Source organism: Pongo pygmaeus, chromosome 9, assembly GCF_028885625.2.
Source record: "Pongo pygmaeus isolate AG05252 chromosome 9, NHGRI_mPonPyg2-v2.0_pri, whole genome shotgun sequence".
NCBI lineage: Eukaryota > Metazoa > Chordata > Mammalia > Primates > Hominidae > Pongo > Pongo pygmaeus.
This window is the reverse complement of record NC_072382.2, coordinates 16,096,873-16,118,621: the sequence shown is the minus strand read 5'-3', so window position 1 is coordinate 16,118,621 and position 21,749 is coordinate 16,096,873. Positions and strand designations below refer to the sequence as shown.

General features: G+C 40.8%; 1 protein-coding gene and 1 long non-coding RNA gene across 10 annotated transcripts; one reads left to right on the top strand and one right to left on the bottom strand.

The window, feature by feature from the left end:
• Positions 1–1,628: 1,628 nt before the first annotated feature.
• LOC134740239 (uncharacterized) lies at positions 1,629–10,195 on the bottom strand. Its single transcript, XR_010127556.1, has 3 exons — positions 9,937–10,195; positions 7,002–7,170; positions 1,629–3,248 (listed from the first exon to the last, which is right to left on the bottom strand). It is a non-coding gene; the product is annotated as an uncharacterized LOC134740239 (long non-coding RNA).
• FAM111A (FAM111 trypsin like peptidase A) lies at positions 9,950–21,468 on the top strand. Of its 9 annotated transcripts, none has more exons than XM_054440711.2 (4): positions 9,950–10,035; positions 10,149–10,370; positions 15,241–15,397; positions 18,189–21,468. In XM_054440711.2, the coding sequence occupies exons 3-4, from the start codon at positions 15,317–15,319 to the stop codon at positions 19,938–19,940; spliced, it is 1,833 nt and encodes a 610-aa protein (XP_054296686.2). In that variant the 5' UTR covers positions 9,950–10,035; positions 10,149–10,370; positions 15,241–15,316; the 3' UTR covers positions 19,941–21,468. The 9 variants fall into 9 exon arrangements, with proteins under 9 accessions (XP_054296686.2, XP_054296684.2, XP_063526958.1 ...); XM_054440709.2 differs by having other exon boundaries at positions 9,967–10,035; positions 15,280–15,397; XM_054440712.2 differs by lacking the exon at positions 9,950–10,035 and having other exon boundaries at positions 10,281–10,370; positions 15,288–15,397.
• Positions 21,469–21,749: the final 281 nt, after the last annotated feature.

Genomic DNA, 21,749 nt, shown 5'->3' with positions numbered 1-21,749 from the left:
GTCTCCAGAGCATGCCAGAGGTCTGCATGACAGCCTCTCCCATCACAGGCCCAGAGGCCTAGAAGGAAAAAGTGGTTTCATGGGCTAAACCCCAGGTCTTGCTGCTTTGTGCAGTGTTAGAACTTGGTGCCCTGTGTCCCAGCTGTGGCTAAAAGGGACCAAGATATAGCTCAGGCCATTGACTCAGAGGGTGCAAGCCCCAAGCCTTGATGCCTTACACATGGTGTTGGGCCTGCAGGTGAACAGAAGTAAAGAACTGAGGTTTGGGGAACCTCCACCTAGATTTCACAGGATGTATGGAAATGCCTGGATGTCCAGGCAGAAGTTTGCTGCAGGGGTGGAGCCCTCATGGAGAACTTCTGCTAGGGCAGTGCAGAAGGGAAATGTGGGGTGGTAGACCCCACAGAGAGTCCCCCCGAGACACTGCCTAGTGTAGCTGTGAGAAGAGGGCCACATTCCTCCAAACACCAGAATGGTAAATCCACCAACAGCTTGCACCATGCTCCTGGAAAAGCTTCATGCCAGACTGTTTGCCCAATGTCCATTTTCACGCCAGCTCATGAAAGCAGCTGGGGGAGGGGGAGTGGGCTGTACCCTGCAAAGCCACAGGGGCAGAGCTGCCCAGGACCATGGGAACCCACCTCTTGCATTAGTGTGACCTAGATGTGAGACATGTAGTCAAAGCTTATTTTGGAGCTTTAAGATTTGACTGCCCTGCTGGATTTGGGACTTGCATGGGGGCTGTAGCCCTTTTGTTTTGGCAATTTATCCCATTTGGAATGGGTATATTTACCCAAATCCTCTACCCCCATTATATCTAGGAAGTAACTGACTTGCTTTTGATTTTACAGGCTCATAGGTGGAAGGGACTTGCCTTGTCTCAGATGAGACTCTGGATTTGGACTTTTGTGTTAATGCTGCAATTAGTTAAGACTTTGGGAGACTGTTGGAAGGGGATGATTGTGTTTCGAATTGTAAGGACATGAGATTTGGGAGGGACCAGGGGTGGAATTATATGGTTTGGCTGTGTCCTCACCCAAATCTCATCTTGAGTTGTAGCTCCCATAATCCCCATATGTCCTGGGAGGGACCCAGTGAGAGGTAATTGAATCATGGGGGTGGGTTTTTCCTGTGCTGTTCTTGTGATAGTGAATAAGTCTCACAAGATCTGATGGTTTTATAAAGGGCAGTTCCCCTGCACATGCTCTGTTGACTGCCACCACGTAAGACATGGCTTTGCTCCTCCTTCACGTTCCACCGTGATTGTGAGGCCTCCCCAGCCATGTGGAACTGTGAGTACATTAAACCTCTTTTTCTTTATAAATTACTCAATCTCAGGTACTTCTTCATAGCAGTATGGAAATGGACTAATAAAAGTTCAAAGTTCGACAGATCTCTAGGTCAGGGGTAAAATGCCTCCAGTCTCTTTGCTAAAGCATAGCAAGAGTGACATTTGCTCCAGTTTCAAATAAGTTCCTCATCTCCATATGAGAAACTTTCAGAACAGTCCCCAGTTCTGAAAGCCCTGTCATATATCACTGCTTGAGCTTACCTGCTGTATGACCTCTGCCTCCATCCCTCTAAAGCAAAGATGGGTCTCACAGGATGGACCAGAAACACAGTGGTTCCAAGTGGTTATAGTAAGATTCATTTGCCACCTAAATTTTAGGTAAAAATTATCACTGGAATGTTCAGGAACTGGGCACATAGACCCTGGAATTTTGCAACAGCAAACACATCTGAATTTGGAATCTATATCTCAAATGTTACCACCTCTGTGACAGCATCCCTGAAGCCCTCTCTGTGCTACCACTGCAACCTGTTCACTTCTGTATTATGGTTATAACTCTTTTTTTTTATTTTTTTTACTTTTACTCATCTACTAGATTGTGACTTAATGGGTGGTGAGGACAATGTTACATTCATCTTAGCAATCCCCACGCTTGACACTATATCTGGCATGCACAAAAATTTCCTCCAAAAAGACTGAATAAAATTTTTAAAAGGACACTTTAGGTTTATAGGTATTAGACATAAATTAGTGGAAGGTAACAGCTATCCCACAGAGCACATTAGAGAGACTGGTGTTCCAACAGCTACATGAAGTGGAACCATACAAACCAGCTAAAGGTGAGGCCCTGAAGGTGGGGCTTCTCCAGCACTTTCTGTCTTTGCTTCATGATCCTCATGGGCTGCACCCAACCTTGTAAAGTCAGCCAAGAAGAGAAAAATCAGAGGCTCGTCCATTCCTTGCTGGTGTGATGACATGAGGAGCCATCCTTTGTGAACAGAACTCATTGGTTTCTGCAGTTTTTTGTTTTGTTGTTGCTTTTGGTAAAGGTTGGTTATAGCGTTGAAGCAGAACTAAAAGACGTCCACTCACAGCGGACTCTGGCTAATGATTCTGGACAGTCCAGTCCTGTGGTTCAACTACTTCAATGGCCAGCCAAGGGAAAAGGGACTGAGTATATAAATTAATTCCCAGGCTTCAGGGAGCAGAAAACACCTGCAATTCGTTTGGACATTGCAGTGTGCTTTTGCTCTTGTTGGCTATGAAAAGGCTAGGGAGAAAAACCAAAGTTAAGGAATTAAACTTCCTACTGTATAACATATTGGTTTACAAGAAAACAAATTTATATATAAAGTTATTTATATTTAAACCTTTTATTTTAATCCTTAACCCTTCCCCAGGCATCCCTATACATTTTCACAATAATCCAGGATACTACAAGCGATGGAGAGAAGAGCATTTGAGATCTTGTTAGCCCTTGAGGCCGCCCCAAGAGGCTCACCAGCTTCAGTTCTAGCACCTTTAGACCAACAGATGATTCTCAGAGGAGCACATGGAAGGGAACATCCAGCTTCCCAACTTGACATCCCCACTAATCACTCAGCCAGGGAAAAGCAGTTTCCCAGAAGGCTCAAGCTCTGTCCTGGAGAACTGAGGACTGGGCAAACCATTTCCACCTCGTGCTGCCATTGGGCATGAGGGATGTGGGTCCTCACCTCAGCTCCGCCCTCCCCTTACCCGGTTTCCGCAGGCTCATCCTCTGTCGCCATCTCCTGGCAGTGCATGGCACTCCCCAGCCCGGTTAGGAAGAAACGGCTTTGCTGGGTGAGATTTAGGGGCTCCTCTTGCATCTCGGGAGCTGTCCTGAAAGGGGGCTGCCACGCCGGTCTCATTCTGTAGAGCTGCAAATTAAGGAGCACTGCGGATGCCTCCAGAGGGTCTTGGAGGGTCATTTGGGCTGTGAGGTTGTAGGGAAAAGAAACAGAGATCAGACTTTTACTGTGTCTATGTAGAAATGAAGACAAAAGAATCTCCATTTTGACCTGTACCCTGAACAATTGCTTTGCCCCAAGATGCTGTTAATCTGTAACTTTGCCCCAACCTTGAGCTCACAAAAACATGTGTTGTATGGAATCAAAGTTTAAGGGCTCTAGGGCTGTGCAGGATGTGCCTTGTTAACAAAATGTTTACAGGCAGTATGCTTGGTAAAATTCATCGCCAGTCTCTATAGACCAGGGGCACCATGCACTGTGGAAAGCCACAAGGACCTCTGCCCTGGAAAGCTGGGTATGGTCCAAGGTTTCTCCCCATGTGATAGTCTGAAATATGGCCTCATGGGATGGGAAAGACTTGACCATCCCCCAGCTCGACACCCTGAAGTATCTGTGCTGAGGAGGATTAGTAAAAGACGAAAGGCTCTTGCAGTTGAGATAAGAGGAAGGCCACTGTCTCCTGCCTGCCCCTGGGAATTGAATGTCTCGGTATAATACTCGATTGTACATTTGTTCAATTCTGAGATAGGAGAAAAACCGCCCTGTGGTGGGAGGCGAGACATGTTGGCAGCAATGCTGCTTTATTATTCTTTACTCCACTGAGATGTTTGGATGGAGAGAAACATAAATCTGGACTATGAGTACATCCAGGCATAGTACCTTCCCTTGAACTTATTTGTGACACAGAGTCCTTTGCTCACATGTTTTCTTGCTGACCTTCTCCCCACTATGACCCTGCCCTCCTACCGCATTCATCTTGCTGAGATAGTGAAAATGGTAATCAATAAATAATGAGGGAACTCAGAGAATGGTGCAGGTGCGGGTCCTCTGTATGCTGAGCGCCGGTCCCCTGGGCCCACTTTTCTTTCTCTATACTTTGTCTCTGTGTCTTACTTCTTTTCTCAGTCTCTCCTCCCACCTGATGAGAATTACCCACAGGTGTGGAGGGGCTGGCTCTGAATTAAGGAGCACTGCGGGCACCTTGAGAGGGTCTTGGAGGGTCATTCGGGCGGTGAGGTCTGGAGGAAAGCGGGGCAGGTTTCTTCCTCCTGAAGTACAAGGAAGATGGAGGCTACTGCAGACCGCGTGCCCCTACTAGTCCCTGCGGCCCGGGCGCTCGAACCTCGGGCCACAGCTAGGATGGGTGCGGTGGTTATTCCCTTTTCTGGAAGGAGGAAGGCTAGCAGCCTCTGGAGTTTTCATGGGGCTGACACCCCCTTAAGAGTCCAAATGGAGGCTCCTTATGAGGGCATTACTCTCGTAGAGGTTCTTTGCCTTCCAGGTCTTTGACTGAGCTGGAGTCTATGATCTGGATCCTAGGAATCCCGATCTCGCAACACTTTTGACCTCAAATTGAAGTGAACATCACCTTTTCCTGCTAGTAGTTGAGTAATTTGGTAATATTTATCCAAAACCTAAAAATCATGCACAATCATCTAGACAAGTATACATCAAAACAGAGTAACATGGTAGTAGTAAGAGAAGTAACAGTGGCAAAGGCGCCATACCATTTCTGGAGCGTTCGTGCCAGGTACATCTCCACGACCATCCCATAGGCTACCTCATTTAGGCTCATGCCCTCTATGAGACAGTATTAGCGGGGGCATGTTCTTTACATGCAATGACAGAACCAGGACAGAGGCAAACAGAAAGACGCAGTGGCTTTCAGGGTCGAGCTCAGCACAGTGTTAATTCTATCTACATTCTACTGCCCGAAGCCCAACATTGATGGGGTGAGGAGGAACTGCAAAGGCACCTGGCAACTGGTGTGTGTACAGGGAAGGGGGAAGATCTGAGAACAATTTTCCACACTTGGCAACTGGTTCTTCCAATTCTCCAAGTACTTCAAACTAGATTAAACAGCAAACGTGTATTTAATATAGAATGTGTGTGCATTTTAATATATTGGATAGGCTATGAGACGTGACCTGGAAAAGCACTAGGCTTAGATACAATATTGCATTAAACTGCTCTGGGTCCATGAATGTGAGAATCATATTCATTCACCTCTGTTCCCCAATGTCCAGTACAATACCTGGCACAAAGTAGGAATTAACACATCTCTTAAATGAATGAAACCGTGTGGAAATGATATTATTTGTGTACCTTTTCTGTCTTCCCTATTTGAGGGCAGGAGTCAACATTTTACCCTTCATAGAATCTGGCACCAGATCTTGTAAATTGCCACCCGAAATTTATACCTTGAATAGATGATTGGATTAATGAAAAAGCATTATAGTAGGAAGAAGTAAGCCACTGTGCCTTTTTGCAGTTAGATCTGAGAGGCAGCCATCATTCAATAGAATAAGTTTGGCTTCTAGTTTCATATGGGAGTACAAATCCTCATAAGGATGTTTCTGCACAATTATTTGCTAAAGCTTTTTGTGAAATGGCAAAGATAATCTCACCTTCCCCACAGGGTTATTGAGAGCATTAAATGAAACGGACACATGTAAATGCCAAGCTCAGAGAGGAACTCAAAGCAGTATAGCAGCAGAGGTCATTTCCCTCTACACACTCCCTGCTGCTTCTGTGGGCAGACATAAGTGTTAGCCAGGCCAATGAAAGCAGTTAAGCAGCCAAGTTGGATTTTGCCAAGGGATCCCACACCACCACCACCCCTTTTAAAGGTTACTACAAAAGTAATCTTAAGAAAGTTTTATATATAATAACTATGACATTTTTAACTTGATCGCACATCTTGATTTATCAAACAGGCATTGATTTTCAGTGCTTTCAATGATTAAGAATAAGTTAGGGCAACAAAAAAGAAAATCTGTGTAGAATATGATGAACCTGGAATTTTTGGTTTCATACGTGTGTGTGTGTGTGTGTGTGTGTGTGTGTGTGTATGTATATATATATATACATATATATACACACACACAGAGCAGTAATGGCTTTTAAAATAAATTCAAATAATAATAGAAAACAAAACATCTTCATGCATGGTGTGATCTTTTTCCTACAAGAAGGCCTTGTTTTAAAAATGTGCATAAGGTTATGCTTTTACATATTTTATATAATTTCTTAAAGGTATGTTATCAAATTAATATTTTCCAGCCAGGGTATCATATTTAAGGGTGATAGTAAATACTCCAAACACACCAGCTGTCACAAAATAATTATGCCTATGTCTATTATTGTTATCTGTTTCTCATAAAATTAATCATAAATGATATGAATTATTGATTAAAATTAGTGTTTATAGACTATAAACCTATGAAAAGCCACAAGAGCAGTATTTTTACATGTTTTTCAAGAATTCAGATAACAGTGTAACCTTTGATTATAATAACAGAATTCATTTCTGTAGCAGAATTACAAATACAGCAATTATAAATATAAATGATACTCGTTAAGTCCATCCCGCTTTTAACTGTGCAACTATTTACAGCCAGAGGCAGGAATAAAAAGGTGTGTATACATGTGGAAGAAAATTCACTCCATGCTGTTTTTGACCTTGCGTGTAAAAAATAATTCATTACTATCAAAAGAGGCATTTTCCCAAATAAAAACAAACAAGGAAACAAAAACACAGGAAAAAAAAAAAACTACTTACTGACCGTGACTTAAGTGTGGAGGAAAAAACCCTTTGCAGCTAATGTTGGAAAAAGTGTGTCCCCTGTAGATTTAGTCTAAGAATTAAGAAATTGGCCGGGCGTGGTGGTTCATACCTGTAATCCTAGCACTTTGGGAGACCAAGGTAGGCGGGTTACCTGAGCTCACGAGTTCGAGACCAGCCTGGGGAATATGGCGAAATCCTGTAGTCCCAGCTACTCAAGTGGCTGAGGCATGAGAATTGCTTGAACCTGGGAGATGGAGGTTTCAGTAAGCCAAGATCATGCCACTTCACTCCAGCCTGGGTGACATAGTGAGACTCTGTCTCTAAAAAAAAAAAGAAAAGAAAAAAGAAAAAAATAGCCTGTTTAATGAAGCATTGACAAGGAACCCAGGCTATGATTATAGAATAGGAGCTTCATAGTAATTGTAAGAACTCTGGTTCTTAGAAGACAAAAGTTAAATTTAATAAATAAGTTTAATGGCCAAAATATCTTTTTAAAACTTGTTTGTAGTCTTTAGAATGTGAATTTTATTTGGTTTAGATCTTACTAAGCTATATTTTGTAACTGAAATTAATACTTCATTTTTGCCTGAAATTAGTAGAAAAAACAATAGCTAAAGTTTGCTACAGAGAAATAAATGTCAATATTAGACTTTTTTTTTTTTGAAAAGGTAGGGAACTTTAGTAATATAAGTTAAGAAAATGACAAAGATGTCAGATAATGAAGAAAAAATGTGATAGTAATCTTTCATCCAAAAAAAGGTTATGTTCCTATTGTCTAAAGCCAAAATATATTTCATTGCAAATATATATAAAGTTTAAAAACTGTTATTTTATGCCCTTTCCGCAATAAGCCAAAACATAACTTATCATGCCATAAATGTTTTTAAAAGAAATATGATTAAAATTATACAAAACGACATAAAAATTTCAGAAAGAATGTTGATAAATATCTTGGTACATAGTAGATTTAGTTGTACAGATATTAGGTGGTACATGTTTTATATCTTCTATAATAATAACTTTTTATTATCTCCTTGTGCACTAACATTTCAATATATCAAAGTCATTTGAATAACCTTTCTAGTAAATCTCAACTTCGTAGATTGAAAACTTTTTTAAAAACTTTATTTAAGTTTAGTGGTACATGTGCCGGTCTGTTATGTAGATAAACTCATGTCATGGGGGTTTGATGTACAGATTATTTCACCACCAAGGTATTAAGCCTAGTACCCGTTAAGTTGTTTTTCCTGATCCTCTCCCTTCTTCCATCCACCACCCTCCAATAGGCCCCAGCATCTGTTGTTCCCCTCTATGTGTCCATGTGTTCTCATCATTTAGCTCCCATGTATAAGTGATAACATGCAGTATTTGATTTCTGTTCCTGCATTAGTTTGCCAGGAATAATGGCCTCTAGCTCCATCCATGTCCCTGTATAGGACATGACCTCATTATTTTTTATGGCTGTGTAGTATTCAATGGTATACTGAGTTTTCTTTATCCAGCCTACCATTGATAGGCATTTAGGTTAATTCTTTGCTATTGTGAACAGTGCTACAAGGAACATACGTGTTCGTGTGTCTTTATGAAAGAATGATTTATATTCCTTTGGGTACATACCCAGTCATGGGATTGCTCGGTTGAATGGTAGTTCTGTTTTTAAGTCTTTGAGGAATTGCCACACTGTTTTCCACAATGGTTGAACTAATTTACACTCCCACCTAGTATGTAATCCTTCCTTTTGGAAACAAATTTTATCAGTATATTCAATTCTGAACACCCATGTTTTAGAAAATGTTAAGCCTATTGTCCTTTAATCACTATTTGCTTACACATTGAAATGTAAAACAGGCAAAAGAGAAAGAAGGAAGAAAGGAGGGAGGGAGGGAGGGAGAAAAGTGAGAAAGAAAGAAAGATAAAAGAAAAAAGAAAGAAGAAATAAAGAAAGAAAAGAGAGGAAGAAAGAAAAGAAAGGAATGAAGAAAAAAGAGAAAGAGAAAGAAGGAAGGAAAGAAAGAAAGAGAAAGAAAGAAAGAGAGGAAGAAAGAAAAGAAGAAAGGAATGAAGAAAAAAAGAGAAAGAGAAGGAAGGAAAGAAAGAGAAAGAAAGAAGGAAGGAAAGAAAAAGAAAGAAAGAAAGAGAGAAAGAAAGAAAGAAAAAGAAAAAAAAATTGTCTCCAGAGTAGAATTATTGGCTGCTATTGTTTGGATGCTGGGTACTAGCTGTGATTAGCCTTTCTGAATGTATGAATACACAGATTCCAAAAGTGAGTCACATAGAAAAAGTCAGCATTCAAATATGTTTTAAGGTTACTCTATCCAAACCCCAAAGAACCCACAGAAGATGAAGCAGTAATTTTAGCTTCTCTTGGTGTATTGTACATGCATTTAAGGCCAGTTCCTTCCTCCAAATTCCCATGTGTTTTGTAGTTACCAACACACCTTTCAACCCTATCTGTTTATATACATCATATAGTCCTCTGTCAATTGCATAAAAGTTGTCCCCTTTGTGACTGTAATCGCCTTCTCCAATACACGTCTACTCAGAATGCAGGTCCTTAAACAGCAGGCTGCCTTGAAAACCCTCTCCAATCTTCTTTGATCATCAGCTTTGAGATGCGTATTCCTAGAGCCCATATCATCTTCTTCATCACTATCATAAACGTCTCCACATATTGATGAACGTTTGGAGAATCGATTTATGACAAGGGCGTTTACTCTTCCTGCATCCGCGGCTTCTTCGAGGTTTTGTCCTAGTCACCGGGCCTATCCCATCTGCTGGGGATGCCGCCCCCTGGGAAGTGCCTGAGTCTCCCCACTTCCCCAACTAGCCTCAGCGCCTCCTGTGTGCTGCAGCAGATGGAGCGCCCCCTGTGTGCTGCACACCCCAACCTGGTGCCTCCGCGACTCCTCCCCAACCATGATTTACAGGCGAGGACAGCCACATTCCTGCGCGCCAACTTCCACCTCCGCTTCCCGCGCGCGGGAAACTCAAGCTGCCACGGTGGCTCTGCCGCCAGCGTCCCAGCTCCTCCCACACCCGAGTTTTTATTTCCCGCTCCCTCTCCAGCCCCGCCCAGGCCAACCTACCGGCGACTAGGATGCTTTCGCTTTCGCTCTGGCTTTCCATTACTCGGGACTGGGGAAACCGGGAGAATAGAAGCAGGCAAGGACCGCCGTGGGCACGGGGTCAGTGAGACAGGGTCCTGCTCGCGGCGTCAAGGAGGAGCGCTGTGGGTGGGTAGGGTGGGCGCGCTCCCTCGGCCTTGCCTTTCCAACCACTCTTTTTTGCACACCAACAGGTGTCCCCAGCGCAGCCAATCGGCTTCCGAAGAAGGTGAGTTGCTGCCTGAAAAGAAAAGACAAACATCAGTATCTTTCATTCCGTTGGCCAGGCGCGCCATTCCCCAAGTGAGTTCTGTTCTCCAACCAAAGTGCTGGATTCCAAGGGACTGGAAGGGAAAGTCCCTAAAAATTACGAGTTCAGGCGTCTGAGACTTGGTGGGAACGGACCTTCCTCTTAGGTGAGTTACTCTTTGGTTCTGGGGCTGACCTGGAGTTTTGCCAGGATTCATTGGCCGCGGCGGGATGCTGGTGGGGAGAAGGTAGATAAAATCCGCACTCCTGCGGGCTTTTATTCTGAAAGGGGCACTGACGCTCTCCCTGGAAACGTAAAAAGAACAGAACCAAGTGAACGGATGTGTCTAACCAATTCCCCTCATTAAAGATTAGACTTACAATGGGACTTCAAAATCTCAATACGTAGCCCAAACTTGCTCTTCCCTCTCTGAGACACCACTTAAATTCTGTCAAGTTATTGTTCTCCATTACCTCAGTAAGCAAGAAACTTAGCTTTGTCTTATCAACAGGTTGCTTTGATATTACTGGGAGCCAACATTTGACATTCTTGGAGGCTCCAGCAAGACCTAATCAACCTCCCAACCCTCAACTCAGTATCAATGTGTGCCCTGAAGTCCCTTCAACCTTCTTGAGGCTCTCCCTTATCTCAAAGGTGGAGAAAGTAGATCTTGCATTAGGTTGAACTCCAGTTAAGCGCTGAGTTTATTTTGTCCCTAGGCATAAAGAAATCTTTTAGGAACCCCTTTGGTTATCGGACCAGATTTTTAAAAGCTTTTTAGGCTTGGTGAAAAATCTGCCTTATCACTAGCAACACTACGACTTGTCTCTCTTGTTTTTTGTTGCACTCGTGTAAAAGAAAAGTTCAAAGGAAGAGAACAGGCTCAAGTCTGCTTCTCACGCAGGCTCTAGGGATTAGGAAGTTCAGAAAGTTTTGTTTCAGACTGGCAGTGCTGTCTGATATAAACACAGCGTCAAGCACTGCACGATGTAGCTACCTGAAGTTTAGGCCGGAAGAGGCACGGCTGATTTAAAAGTGAAAGAAAGTAACCAAGTTGTTCGCAAACAGCCTTTCCCAAAAGGCGGGCGATTCAAACCCCTAGCCCCACCTGCTCCGTTTCCCGCCCAGCTGGAGCTCTGGAGCCTTTGCTTCCTCAAATACGAGCGGGACCTGCGTTGAGCTCTGGATTCCAGGCCGAGTGCCGGTGAGGCGCGCAGTGAGAGAGCACACAGGGCACAGGCGCGGCCGCGGTGGGCTCGAGTGCGGTGGGCTCGAGTCCCGGCTGGGAGGAGAAGGAGCTGGGTGTCCCGAAGCCAGGGACTGACAGCGCCACCCGTCTGGGGAGCCAGGAGGACACAGGTTTTATTTTGGTGGTGCTGCAAGTCCCCTTGTGTGCTGGGGGGCAGCGGGGCGGCGTGGTAGGATTGGAAGAGGCTTAGAGTTGGCCTCGACCCCTGCTCTTGCCCCTGGAAAGGCAGAAAGTGGGGGCTGGGGTGGGGAGAAGCAGGAAGAGAGGGAGACTGAAGGAGGGGAGGAAAGGGAGAGAGGAAGAGAGGGGGAAGGACAGAGGGAAGGAAGGAGAGATTGAGAGACAGAGAAATTCCTAAGGGGAGCTGTCAGGTGGGCTGGACATGGGCCCCAGGCTACACTGCTTTATCCCTTTGCTGTAGGAAGTCAAGCAAGTCCTTTAGGTAAGTAGAACCTTGACCTCAAGTATAAAACAGGGGTTGGTATAGGATAGCTAAGAGCACTTTATATTTTGATATAATCTGATTTATCCTGGATACTGAAAACAATGTAGGGAGACGGAGGATATTGGAGTGTTTTCTTAACCTCTTGCCCCTTTCCACTGTGATTGCCCAAGTACAGGCAAAATTAACGTTTCTTTCTGCCCATTTTATTTTCCTTTTTTGGTTTGTGTCTATTAATCACTCCTAAAGCACCCGGATCCTCTCTCAAACTTCATAAGATGAGACATCATGAACAGACACAAGTGAATCCCTAGATTTTCTTAATAGTTGGGCAACAAGTTCTTGCATTTAAGGATGTTGCAACATAGCCCGGTTCCGCAATTATATATTTTCTATTTTTGTTTTCGTAGGTTCTCTGCTGTTGAAAAAGTATCCCTGTAGTGAGTGTATTGATATTGGTAACATTTACATCACCTTTTTGTTGATTATTTACTGGGCAACCTATTACATACAGGCAGTGTTTTAAAGGCTTTGCATGTGCTCTCTCTCTCTCTCTCTCTATATATATATATATATTTACACACACTACATATATATAGATAGATTGCATATATAATATATATAATATGTGTGTGTGTGTGTGTGAGAGAGAGAGATGAAGTCTCACTCTGTTGCTCAGGCTGGAGGGCAGTAGTGTGATCTCGGCTCACTGCAACCTCTGCCTCCCAGGTACAAGCCACTCTCCTGCCTCAGCCTCCCAAGTAGCTGGGATTACAGGCACCCACCACCATGCCCAGCTAATTTTTAATACTTAGTAGAGACAGGTTTTCACCAGGTTGGCCAAGCTGGCCTAGAACTCCCGACTTAAAGTGATCCATCAGCGTTGGCCTCCCAAAGTGCTGGGATTACAAGCATGAGCTACCGCGCCCAGACCACAATGTATTTCTTAATCTTTATAACAAAGTTGATTCCCACCTTAAGGTGAGGAAAATGAAGGAAGAATAGTTAATTAATATGCCAAAGGTCATGCAGCTAGTAAATGGCTACCTGATATTTGAACTCAGACAGTCTTATAAGTTCTAACATTATTTTAGCACTTCCACATTCATTATCTCATTTAGAATCATTGCTTCTTTTTACAAACAAGAAATTGAGGCTCAGAAAGGCTAAATGAATTTCCCTAGTCGTTGATTTACAGTAAACTACAAAGCCAGGACTCTTGCTCCATAGTGGAATGGTTACAAGAATAAACATAGCCTTTAGATAACTTCCATTTGACAAGAAATACAGGGGCTAGAACATAAGTTAAACAATGACATGAGGAAGCAACCCAGGAGGTGAACATTCTATAGAGACAATTTCTCTGTTCTCTTCTATAAATCAGTGCTTTTTCTAGAATAAAAGAGCCTTATAAGACATATAAAGGAAACTGTGTACCTCAGTTGGATCTTGGTATGAATAAATCAGTATTGTGATTATATAAGAAAAAGTACGTAATTTTTACAGATGGGAAGTGACCATTAGCATTTAAATGTCATGATGTTTCTAGCTGTAACATAAATCATCTAGTAAAATAAAAGGATGGTGTAAGGGTAGCCAAACCCAGGTTCAGCAACTCACACCTCAAAGCCACACATGAGAGATGAGAGTTGGTGGGAGGAGAAGCAGGTTCCTTCAGAGAGCCAGCAAACTGAGAAGATGGCAGACTAGCAACCCAAAGTAGCCTCTTAAGTGAGTACAAGTTTCAGGCTCTTTATGTTAAGGGCATGGGGAAGAGAAGGGATTTACGATCAAGAGGTGACCATTGACTGCAGACATGTGAGCACCATCAAGGGTCCAAGAAGGTTGGGAATGTCTTTATCCTGATGTTCCAGTGAGCCCAAGCATTGATTTGTTGAAGAGAACAGATAAGTTTTCTCTATAGAATGTTGATTTCCTGGGCTGCTTCTACATGTTGTTGTTCAGCTTATGTTCTAGCCCCTGTATTTCTTGTCAAATGGAAGTTATCTAAAGGTTATATTTATATTTGTTCTCCAGGTCACAACCCTACCTGTAAATTTTTAACAATGCATAGTTGTTTACATACTTTCCCTTTAATCCTAGAGTTAGTTTTTAAAACTACATTTTTTTTTGCATATTATCTCACTGCTCTAAAATTAACCTCCCCTCCATGCATGAATGGATAAAAGCCCCGTGAACAAAAATAGTTAGTTATGTTAGTTCTTTTACTGTTTCACTTTTATATAAGTTGGCAAAAAAATGAACAATTAACTATGTGATAGGTATGTAGAAGTTCATTATACCATTCTCTCATTTTTTTCTCTAATAAATTGTTCATAATAAAAAGTCTTGAAAGTATATTCTCTGAGTTTTATGAACTTGAGTAAAAGTTTAAGCTCCCTGGGTGTTCAAGGTCTTTGCCAGTAAAATGAGACAAATAGTACCTGTCTCATAGGGTTGTAAGAATTACATGAGGTAGTTGATGAAAAGCACTTAGAACAGGGCATAGTACACCATATGCCTACTCCATTCATTTATTGAATGTATCTTTAGAAGTGTATCTTTTTCAAGGGCCTGACATGTCTCAGACATTGTTTTGAGATATTGAGGTACTAAGGACAGACATGGCTGCTGCCCTCATGGTATTTATCTTTCTAGCGGTATTTATTACTATTGAAGATGTCACTATTTTATTTAAAGTTTGTTCATCCTCTTCTAGGGATACATCAGAGGAGAGATAGAAGGAAAAATACCTCTTTAAACAAAAAATGTAAAGCAGCAACTAAGGTTTCTGACTATCATCCCTAGCAAACTTTCCAGATTTCTTTTTAAAATCTCATTCCAAGTTTCTTTCATCAGCTCTATCCTCACCACTTCCCTGTAATTTTATCTTCCCTTGCCATCTTCATCTTAAATGGAGAACAGATTTTAACATCAATGTAATTAGAACAGCTTTTTGAAATTTCCAACTGAAAATTATTCTATTATTTATACCTGCATTTGAATTCCATCTCTGCCACATAGCTCTGGCCTTGGGCAGCTCATCTACCTTCTCTAAGCTATACTTTCCCCATCAGCAAAATGTAGCTATAACTACGTTGCATAGTATCCATGGGAATTTGCAGCTAGAGATAATTTTCATAAAGTGTTTAGTATAATTTTCATGACGTGCCTGACACGCAGTGCTCTGGAAAAGAGAGCTTTTATTCTTAAGGTGATTATAGTTGGTGAATAAACTATCTATTTGCTAAGGTACCATCTCCAGGGAGAGCAAGGTTGGAGCCTAAGGGGAAAGATGGGACATAGGACACCAACCAATCTTTTCCTCTGTACAATTAATGACAGCTTTGAAGATACTGCTATAATTTGAAAATTTGAAATTAGTGTTTCAGCTGAACCATCCATTCATCTGCAAGCCATCATGAGCTGTAAGAAGCAGAGGTCACGGAAGCACTCAGTCAATGAAAAATGTAATACGAAAATCGAGCACTATTTTTCTCCGGTATGTCTGTAAATTCTACTTATGTAATCTAGTCATCTCTTGGTATCCATGTGGGATTTGTTCCAGGACCTCTCTTGGATACCAAAATCCATGAATGCTCAAATTCTTCACATAACATGGCATAGTATTGGCATATAATGTATCATATCCTCCTGTATACTTTAAATCATCTCTGGATTATTTATATTACCTAATACAAGGGAAATGCTATGTAAAATGTTGATATACTGTATTGCTTAGGGAATAATGACAAGAAAAAAAAAGTCACACATGTTTAGTTCAGGCACACTAATTTTTTTTCCCAAAATATTTTCAATCTGCAGTTGGTTGAACCCATAGATATAGAACCTACAGATACTGAAGCCTGTTTACCAATATTAGACTTACCTATCCTTGGCATTGGGTTTTATAGTTCTTGCCAAGAAATTACCTTGAGTGTTGGGAATATTAAATAAACTAAAATTGTCCTTACTTATTTTATCCTTTCTATTTTGGGGGTAGCATGGGGAAGAGAGTTGTAATACAAATCTTGGCTATATCAAAGCAGTCTTTAATGAAAAACTATTGTAATATTTCTTGAATAACAACAAAAACTGCAATACAATATGTTGTGGTAAACTATGTAATAAACCAAAATTAATACTATTTCATAGCATGAAAACATATACCATTCCAAATGTGGCTGATCTATTCAATTGTAATTATAACCTACATTTGAATATAGTTTATAAAACAATTTTTTAATATATTTGTTCTTACCATAACCTTGTTAGGAAGTCAGGAAGGATTCTGACAAGTCTTCAATTTGTTTATTGGAGAAGAGGGAGAAAGTGAGTTGTTGCTTAAGGCAGGAATGAAGTGAAGACTTTGGAGTTAAGTTTAATGACATGTAGTTGGGCCTTTTTCTACTGATTGGGCTCTGTTATCATATCAAACCATTGTATCTTTCCCTGAGTCTAAAATGCTCCTTGAATTTATCAAGAAAAAAGTTGAGGAATGGTAAACATTTGAGTATGAAGCTTACAATTTCTCAACTTGTTTTGTTTTATCCTGGTTCTGGAAAACTAGAATATCCAAGTATCTAAAAAGTCTAAGGCAAACTTAGTTATGTTTTTCTCTATCGTATTCCATGACAGAGCTAATTACTATATCCTATTCCTCTTCCCCTTTCAGAAGTGTCTATATCTGCCCAAGAATCATTTTAATAAATAGGAAATTTATTATAGTACTCTAATAGGGTGCATAACAAAGATGTTTCTGACAGCATTAGGCTGAAGGGATGCTCTTTGAGAGTTTATATGTGTGCCCAGGGTAAATCTGTATTACCTTAAGTCCCTTTTATTTATTTATTTTTGATCTGGAATATTAGTATAAAGAAGGAAAACAAATGTTAACATATTATGTGCTAGTCATTGTGCTAGGCATTCTCATACAATGATGCTACACTTAATCTTTACAATATTCCTGGCATTGTTATTCCCAGTAGTAGTAAAGGGCATTGCTGGCATACAGACCCATATCTGCTGATACCCATGCCATGATGAATATGACTTGGGAAAAATGTATTTTTTAGACATAGGAAACAGACACTCTAATTTTTCATCGAGTTTCTACTATTTGATTAATCCTCTTTATTTAATTCCTCTCGCCACCTCCACCCGTTTCTTAAGATAATACCCTACAAAAATGGCAATCATAAATATAAAGTTCACAAAAAAGAATGTATACACTAGTCCAGTGGAAAAAATAATTGGACTAGGAATTGCAATTTTGATACTCACTTTATGTATTTGTTATTATGTGACCCTAGAAAAGACGTCTACAAGAAAAACTTTCTGTGCCTTAGTTTCTCCATCAAAAGGATAGATAAGTCATGTTTGTTCCTCCTTATTTTATAAACTTTGGGGATTAGTTGATGTAATAGAGAAAATAATTTGAGTTATTTTCATGATATATGCTGGGCAAATCAAAGTATTCATTGTTACAAATAACTATATTATAACCAAATGATTAGTTAAATAATGATTTTGTTTAATATGTAATGCTTATAATAAATTGTGATAGCTTATTGCTGAATTCAGTATTTCAAGAACAATTTTTTTTGCTGTAATTCATCATTGTCCTCAGGAAATGTAAAAATTATATAGCTGAAGATAATAAACAAGTCCTGAAATAAAAGTATTTCAAATACTAGTGGACTTTTTTTTTTTTGAGATGGAGTTTCACTCTTGTTGCCCAGGCTGGAGTGCAATGGCACGATCTTGGCTCACTACAACCTCCACCTCCCAGGTTCAAGCGTTTCTCCAGCCTCAGCTTCCCGAGTAGCTGAGATTACAGGCGTATGCCACCACACCCGGCTAATTTTTGTATTTTTAGTAGAGACAGGATTTCACCATGTTGATCAGGCTGGTCTCGAACTCCTGACCTCAGGTGATCCACCTGCCTTGGCCTCCCAAAGTGCTGGAATTGCAGGCGGGAGTCACCATGCCTGGCCACTAGTGAACTTTTAAGAATCTGTTCTTGAGGCACCTGGGAAAAAATTGTTTCTTCCCTCATATTTTTCAGAAAAATGCACTAGTGTAGTAGTACCAAGAGTTTATCTGACAGAGGTTATAGGAAGCTCAGCTTTCATTTTGGATCCCGTGTCAAACACTGATTTAATTTTATTCACTGGCCCTTTTAGATTGGTTCTGAGTTTCTCATAGGAATTTTGTGAATTGCATACCTGAAAAGAGAAACAAAAGACTCAGGTTGCATTCAGAGTTTTAAAGTATCTAACATTTATTTTTAGGTCTCTAAAGAGCAACAGAATAATTCCAGTACTTCTCTAATGAAGATGGAGTCTAGAGGAGGCCCAAGAGCCATAATTAATACCCAGGCTCAAAGATTCCATTCACCTAAGAAAAATCCAGAAGACCAGACCGTGCCCCAAAATAGGATAATACTTGTTACCTTGGATGTAAACCACAGGAAAAACCAAAATATGAAACATGAGCTCACACATAGTGAGAATGGTAGCTTATATATGGCTCTCAACACTCTCCAGGCTGTCAGAAAAGAGATAGAAACTCACCAAGGCCAAGAAATGCTTGTGCGTGGCACAGAAGGAATCAAAGCGTACATAAACCTTGGAATGCCCCTCAGTTGTTTCCCTGAAAGCTGCCATGTGGTCATTACATTTCCCCAAAGTAAAAGTAAGCAGGAGGAAGATAACCACGTATTTGGCAGGCATGACAAAGCATTGACTGAATGTGTCAAATTTTACATTCATGCAATTGGAATTGGGAAGTATAGAAGGATTGTTAAATGTGGGAAGCTTCACAAAAAGGGGTGCAAACTCTGTGTTTATGCTTTCAAAGGAGAAACCATCAAGGATGCTCTGTGCAAGGATGGCAGGTTTCTTTTGTTTCTGGAGAGTGATGATTGGAAACTCATTGAAAACAACGACTCCATTTTAGAAAGCACCCAGCCAGTTGATGAGTTAGAAGGCAAACACTTTCAGGTTGAGGTTGAGAAAAGAATGGTCCCCAGTGCAGCAGCTTCTCAGAATCTCGAGTCAGAGAAAAGAAACACCGGTGTGTTGAGAGAACAAGTCGTGGCTCAGTACCCCAGTTTGAAAAGAGAAAGTGAAAAAATCAAGGAAAACTTAAAGAAAAAAATGAAAGCAAAAACTGGGGAAACATTATATAACTTGCATAGAACAACGTTTGGGAAAGTAACAAAAAACTCTTCTTCAATTAAAGTAGTGAAACTTCTTGCACGTCTCAGTGACTCAGTTGGGTACTTATTCTGGAACAGTGCAACTACGGGTTGCGCCACCTGCTTTGTTTTTAAAGAATTGTTCATTTTAACTTGTCGGCATGTAATAAATGACATTGTGGGAGACGGAATAGAGCCAAGTAAGTGGGCAACCATAATTGGTCAATGTGTAAGGGTGACATTTGGTTATGAAGAGCTAAAAGACAAGGAAACAAACTACTTTTTTGTTGAACCTTGGTTTGAGATACATAATGAAGAGCTTGACTATGCTGTCCTGAAACTGAAGGAAAATGGACAACAAGTACCTATGGAACTATATAATGGAATTACTCCTGTGCCACTTAGTGGGTTGATACATATTATTGGCCATCCATATGGAGAAAAAAAGCAGATTGATGCTTGTGCTGTGATCCCTCAGGGTCAGCGAGCAAAGAAATGTCAGGAACGTGTTCAGTCTAAAAAAGCAGAAAATCCAGAGTATGTCCATATGTATACTCAAAGAAGTTTCCAGAAAATAGTTCAGAACCCTGATGTGATTACGTATGACACTGAGTTTTTCTTTGGGACTTCCGGCTCCCCTGTGTTTGATTCAAATGGTTCATTGGTGGCCATGCATGCTGCTGGCTTTGCTTACACCTACCAAAATCAGATTCGTAGTATCATTGAGTTTGGCTCTACTATGGAATCCATCCTCCTTGATATTAAGCAAAGACATAAACCATGGTATGAAGAAGTATTTATAAGTCAGCAGGATGTAGAAATGATGAGTGATGAGGACTTGTGAGAATTCAGTCTACTGGATTTAAGGGAATGGCTTATGGAGCTGTTATTTCATAGGCATTGATAATGGTTTTCTAAACTCCAAAATGGTCATCTTATCAATAATAATAATATTGACCATTTCCTATCTGCCAGGCATTTTTCTAAGCACACGAAGAAATTAGTCCTAACAACACTATGAGATGGACTATAACTTGCCCAATTTTTTTTTTTTTTTTCAGACTGAGTCTCACTCTGTCGCCTGGGCTGGAGTGCAGTGGTGCAATCTCAGCTCACTGCAACTTCCACCTCCCAGGTTCAAGCGATTCTTATGCCTCAGCCTCCTGAGTAGCTGGGATTACAGGCAAACGCCACCAAACCCAGCTAATTTTTTTTTTTTTTTTGTATTTTTAATAGAGACAGAGTTTCACCATGTTGGTCAGGCTGGTCTCGAACTCCTGACTTCGTGATCCACCTGCCTCGGCCTTCCAAAGTGCTGGGATTACAAGTTTGAGCCACCGCACCTGGCTAACTTGCCCTATTTTAAAGTCAAGCACTGGGAAGAATAACAAGATTAAATAGTAATCAGTTTCATGACACTAAAAGTCATATAGTCATAGGGTTTTTTCATCTTTTATATCTTTACCTAAATTCATTTGCTACAGTGCAGGAAGCAAAACTTGTTCGTCTCATGATTCCCTACATCTGACATAAGGAAAGTAAGTGCTCAGAAAAATGTGCAGGTCAATAAGTTGCAAAAGTTGGGGATGCAGTTAATGCTAACATAAGAGCTAAATGCTTAATTAGAAGTGATCTCAAAACCTTTTAGAATTTCCAAAATCTTCATATTACTGAAACTGTCGGAATATATGGGTCCTGAAATTCAGAAGATGATAGTCACTCTTCCCATATTTATAGGCTATTAAGGCAAGGGATATCTTAAACATCATATTACTTTATTTAGATTTCTACTATTCCAATTATTAATGTTATGTATTTCTCATTGTTTTACTTCTTCATGGTATTATGAAGACTATATAGATGATTCAACCAAGCCTGCAAATCTCCCTCATGTGGAATTCCACTGGACCCAATCTGTTTTCCATTGCCATTGCAATGCTACTAAAGCCATACAATATCAAGCACCCTCCCTCTAGGTCCAGGGACTATCACAGAAAAGGCAGGCATGTAAGATTTTAAGGACTGGTTTCGAGGGGTGGAGTGTAGGAAAACAGCCTGTTGCATTGTAAGAGTGATGTCATCTTGAAGAGCAGCTGGCATGATGACTGCTGTTTGACTCCTGCATACCAAGATATTCTGCAGTAATGTCTTTAAACAATGCCGGTAGTACAGACAACCCCTCATAAAGATGCTTATCTAACCTCCCCAGTGGTCAGGTGTTTCACAAGAAAGTCTGAGATATGACTAGCTACACGTTTTGCCAAAAATGCTTGCTATATAAAGGGTACTTTTGGGAGGGTGAGTGCCGCCATTTAGTGGCTGCTAGAAACATTGCTTCTGTTTGTAAGTTCCTATTAAATGTTTCTGAGAAACCGTATTTGTCAGCCTCTTTCTTTGGCCTCTCAGCTTCTTTGGTCTTTGGGGGTAGGTTGGGGTAGGTTTGCATAGACCTGTTCACCGTGAAACACCTGGTGACTTTTAAGGAAGAATGGCATTAGAAACCAAGATCTAGGCACTAGATAATGCTCATCGCTGGTGAGGTGTTGTTTGTTTTAGGCCCCCTCAGCTGACAGGACAAAAATATTTGTGTGTATATTTACTCATATATGTATGTGTACACATATGTATATATGCCTTGCTTATCTGTAAATTC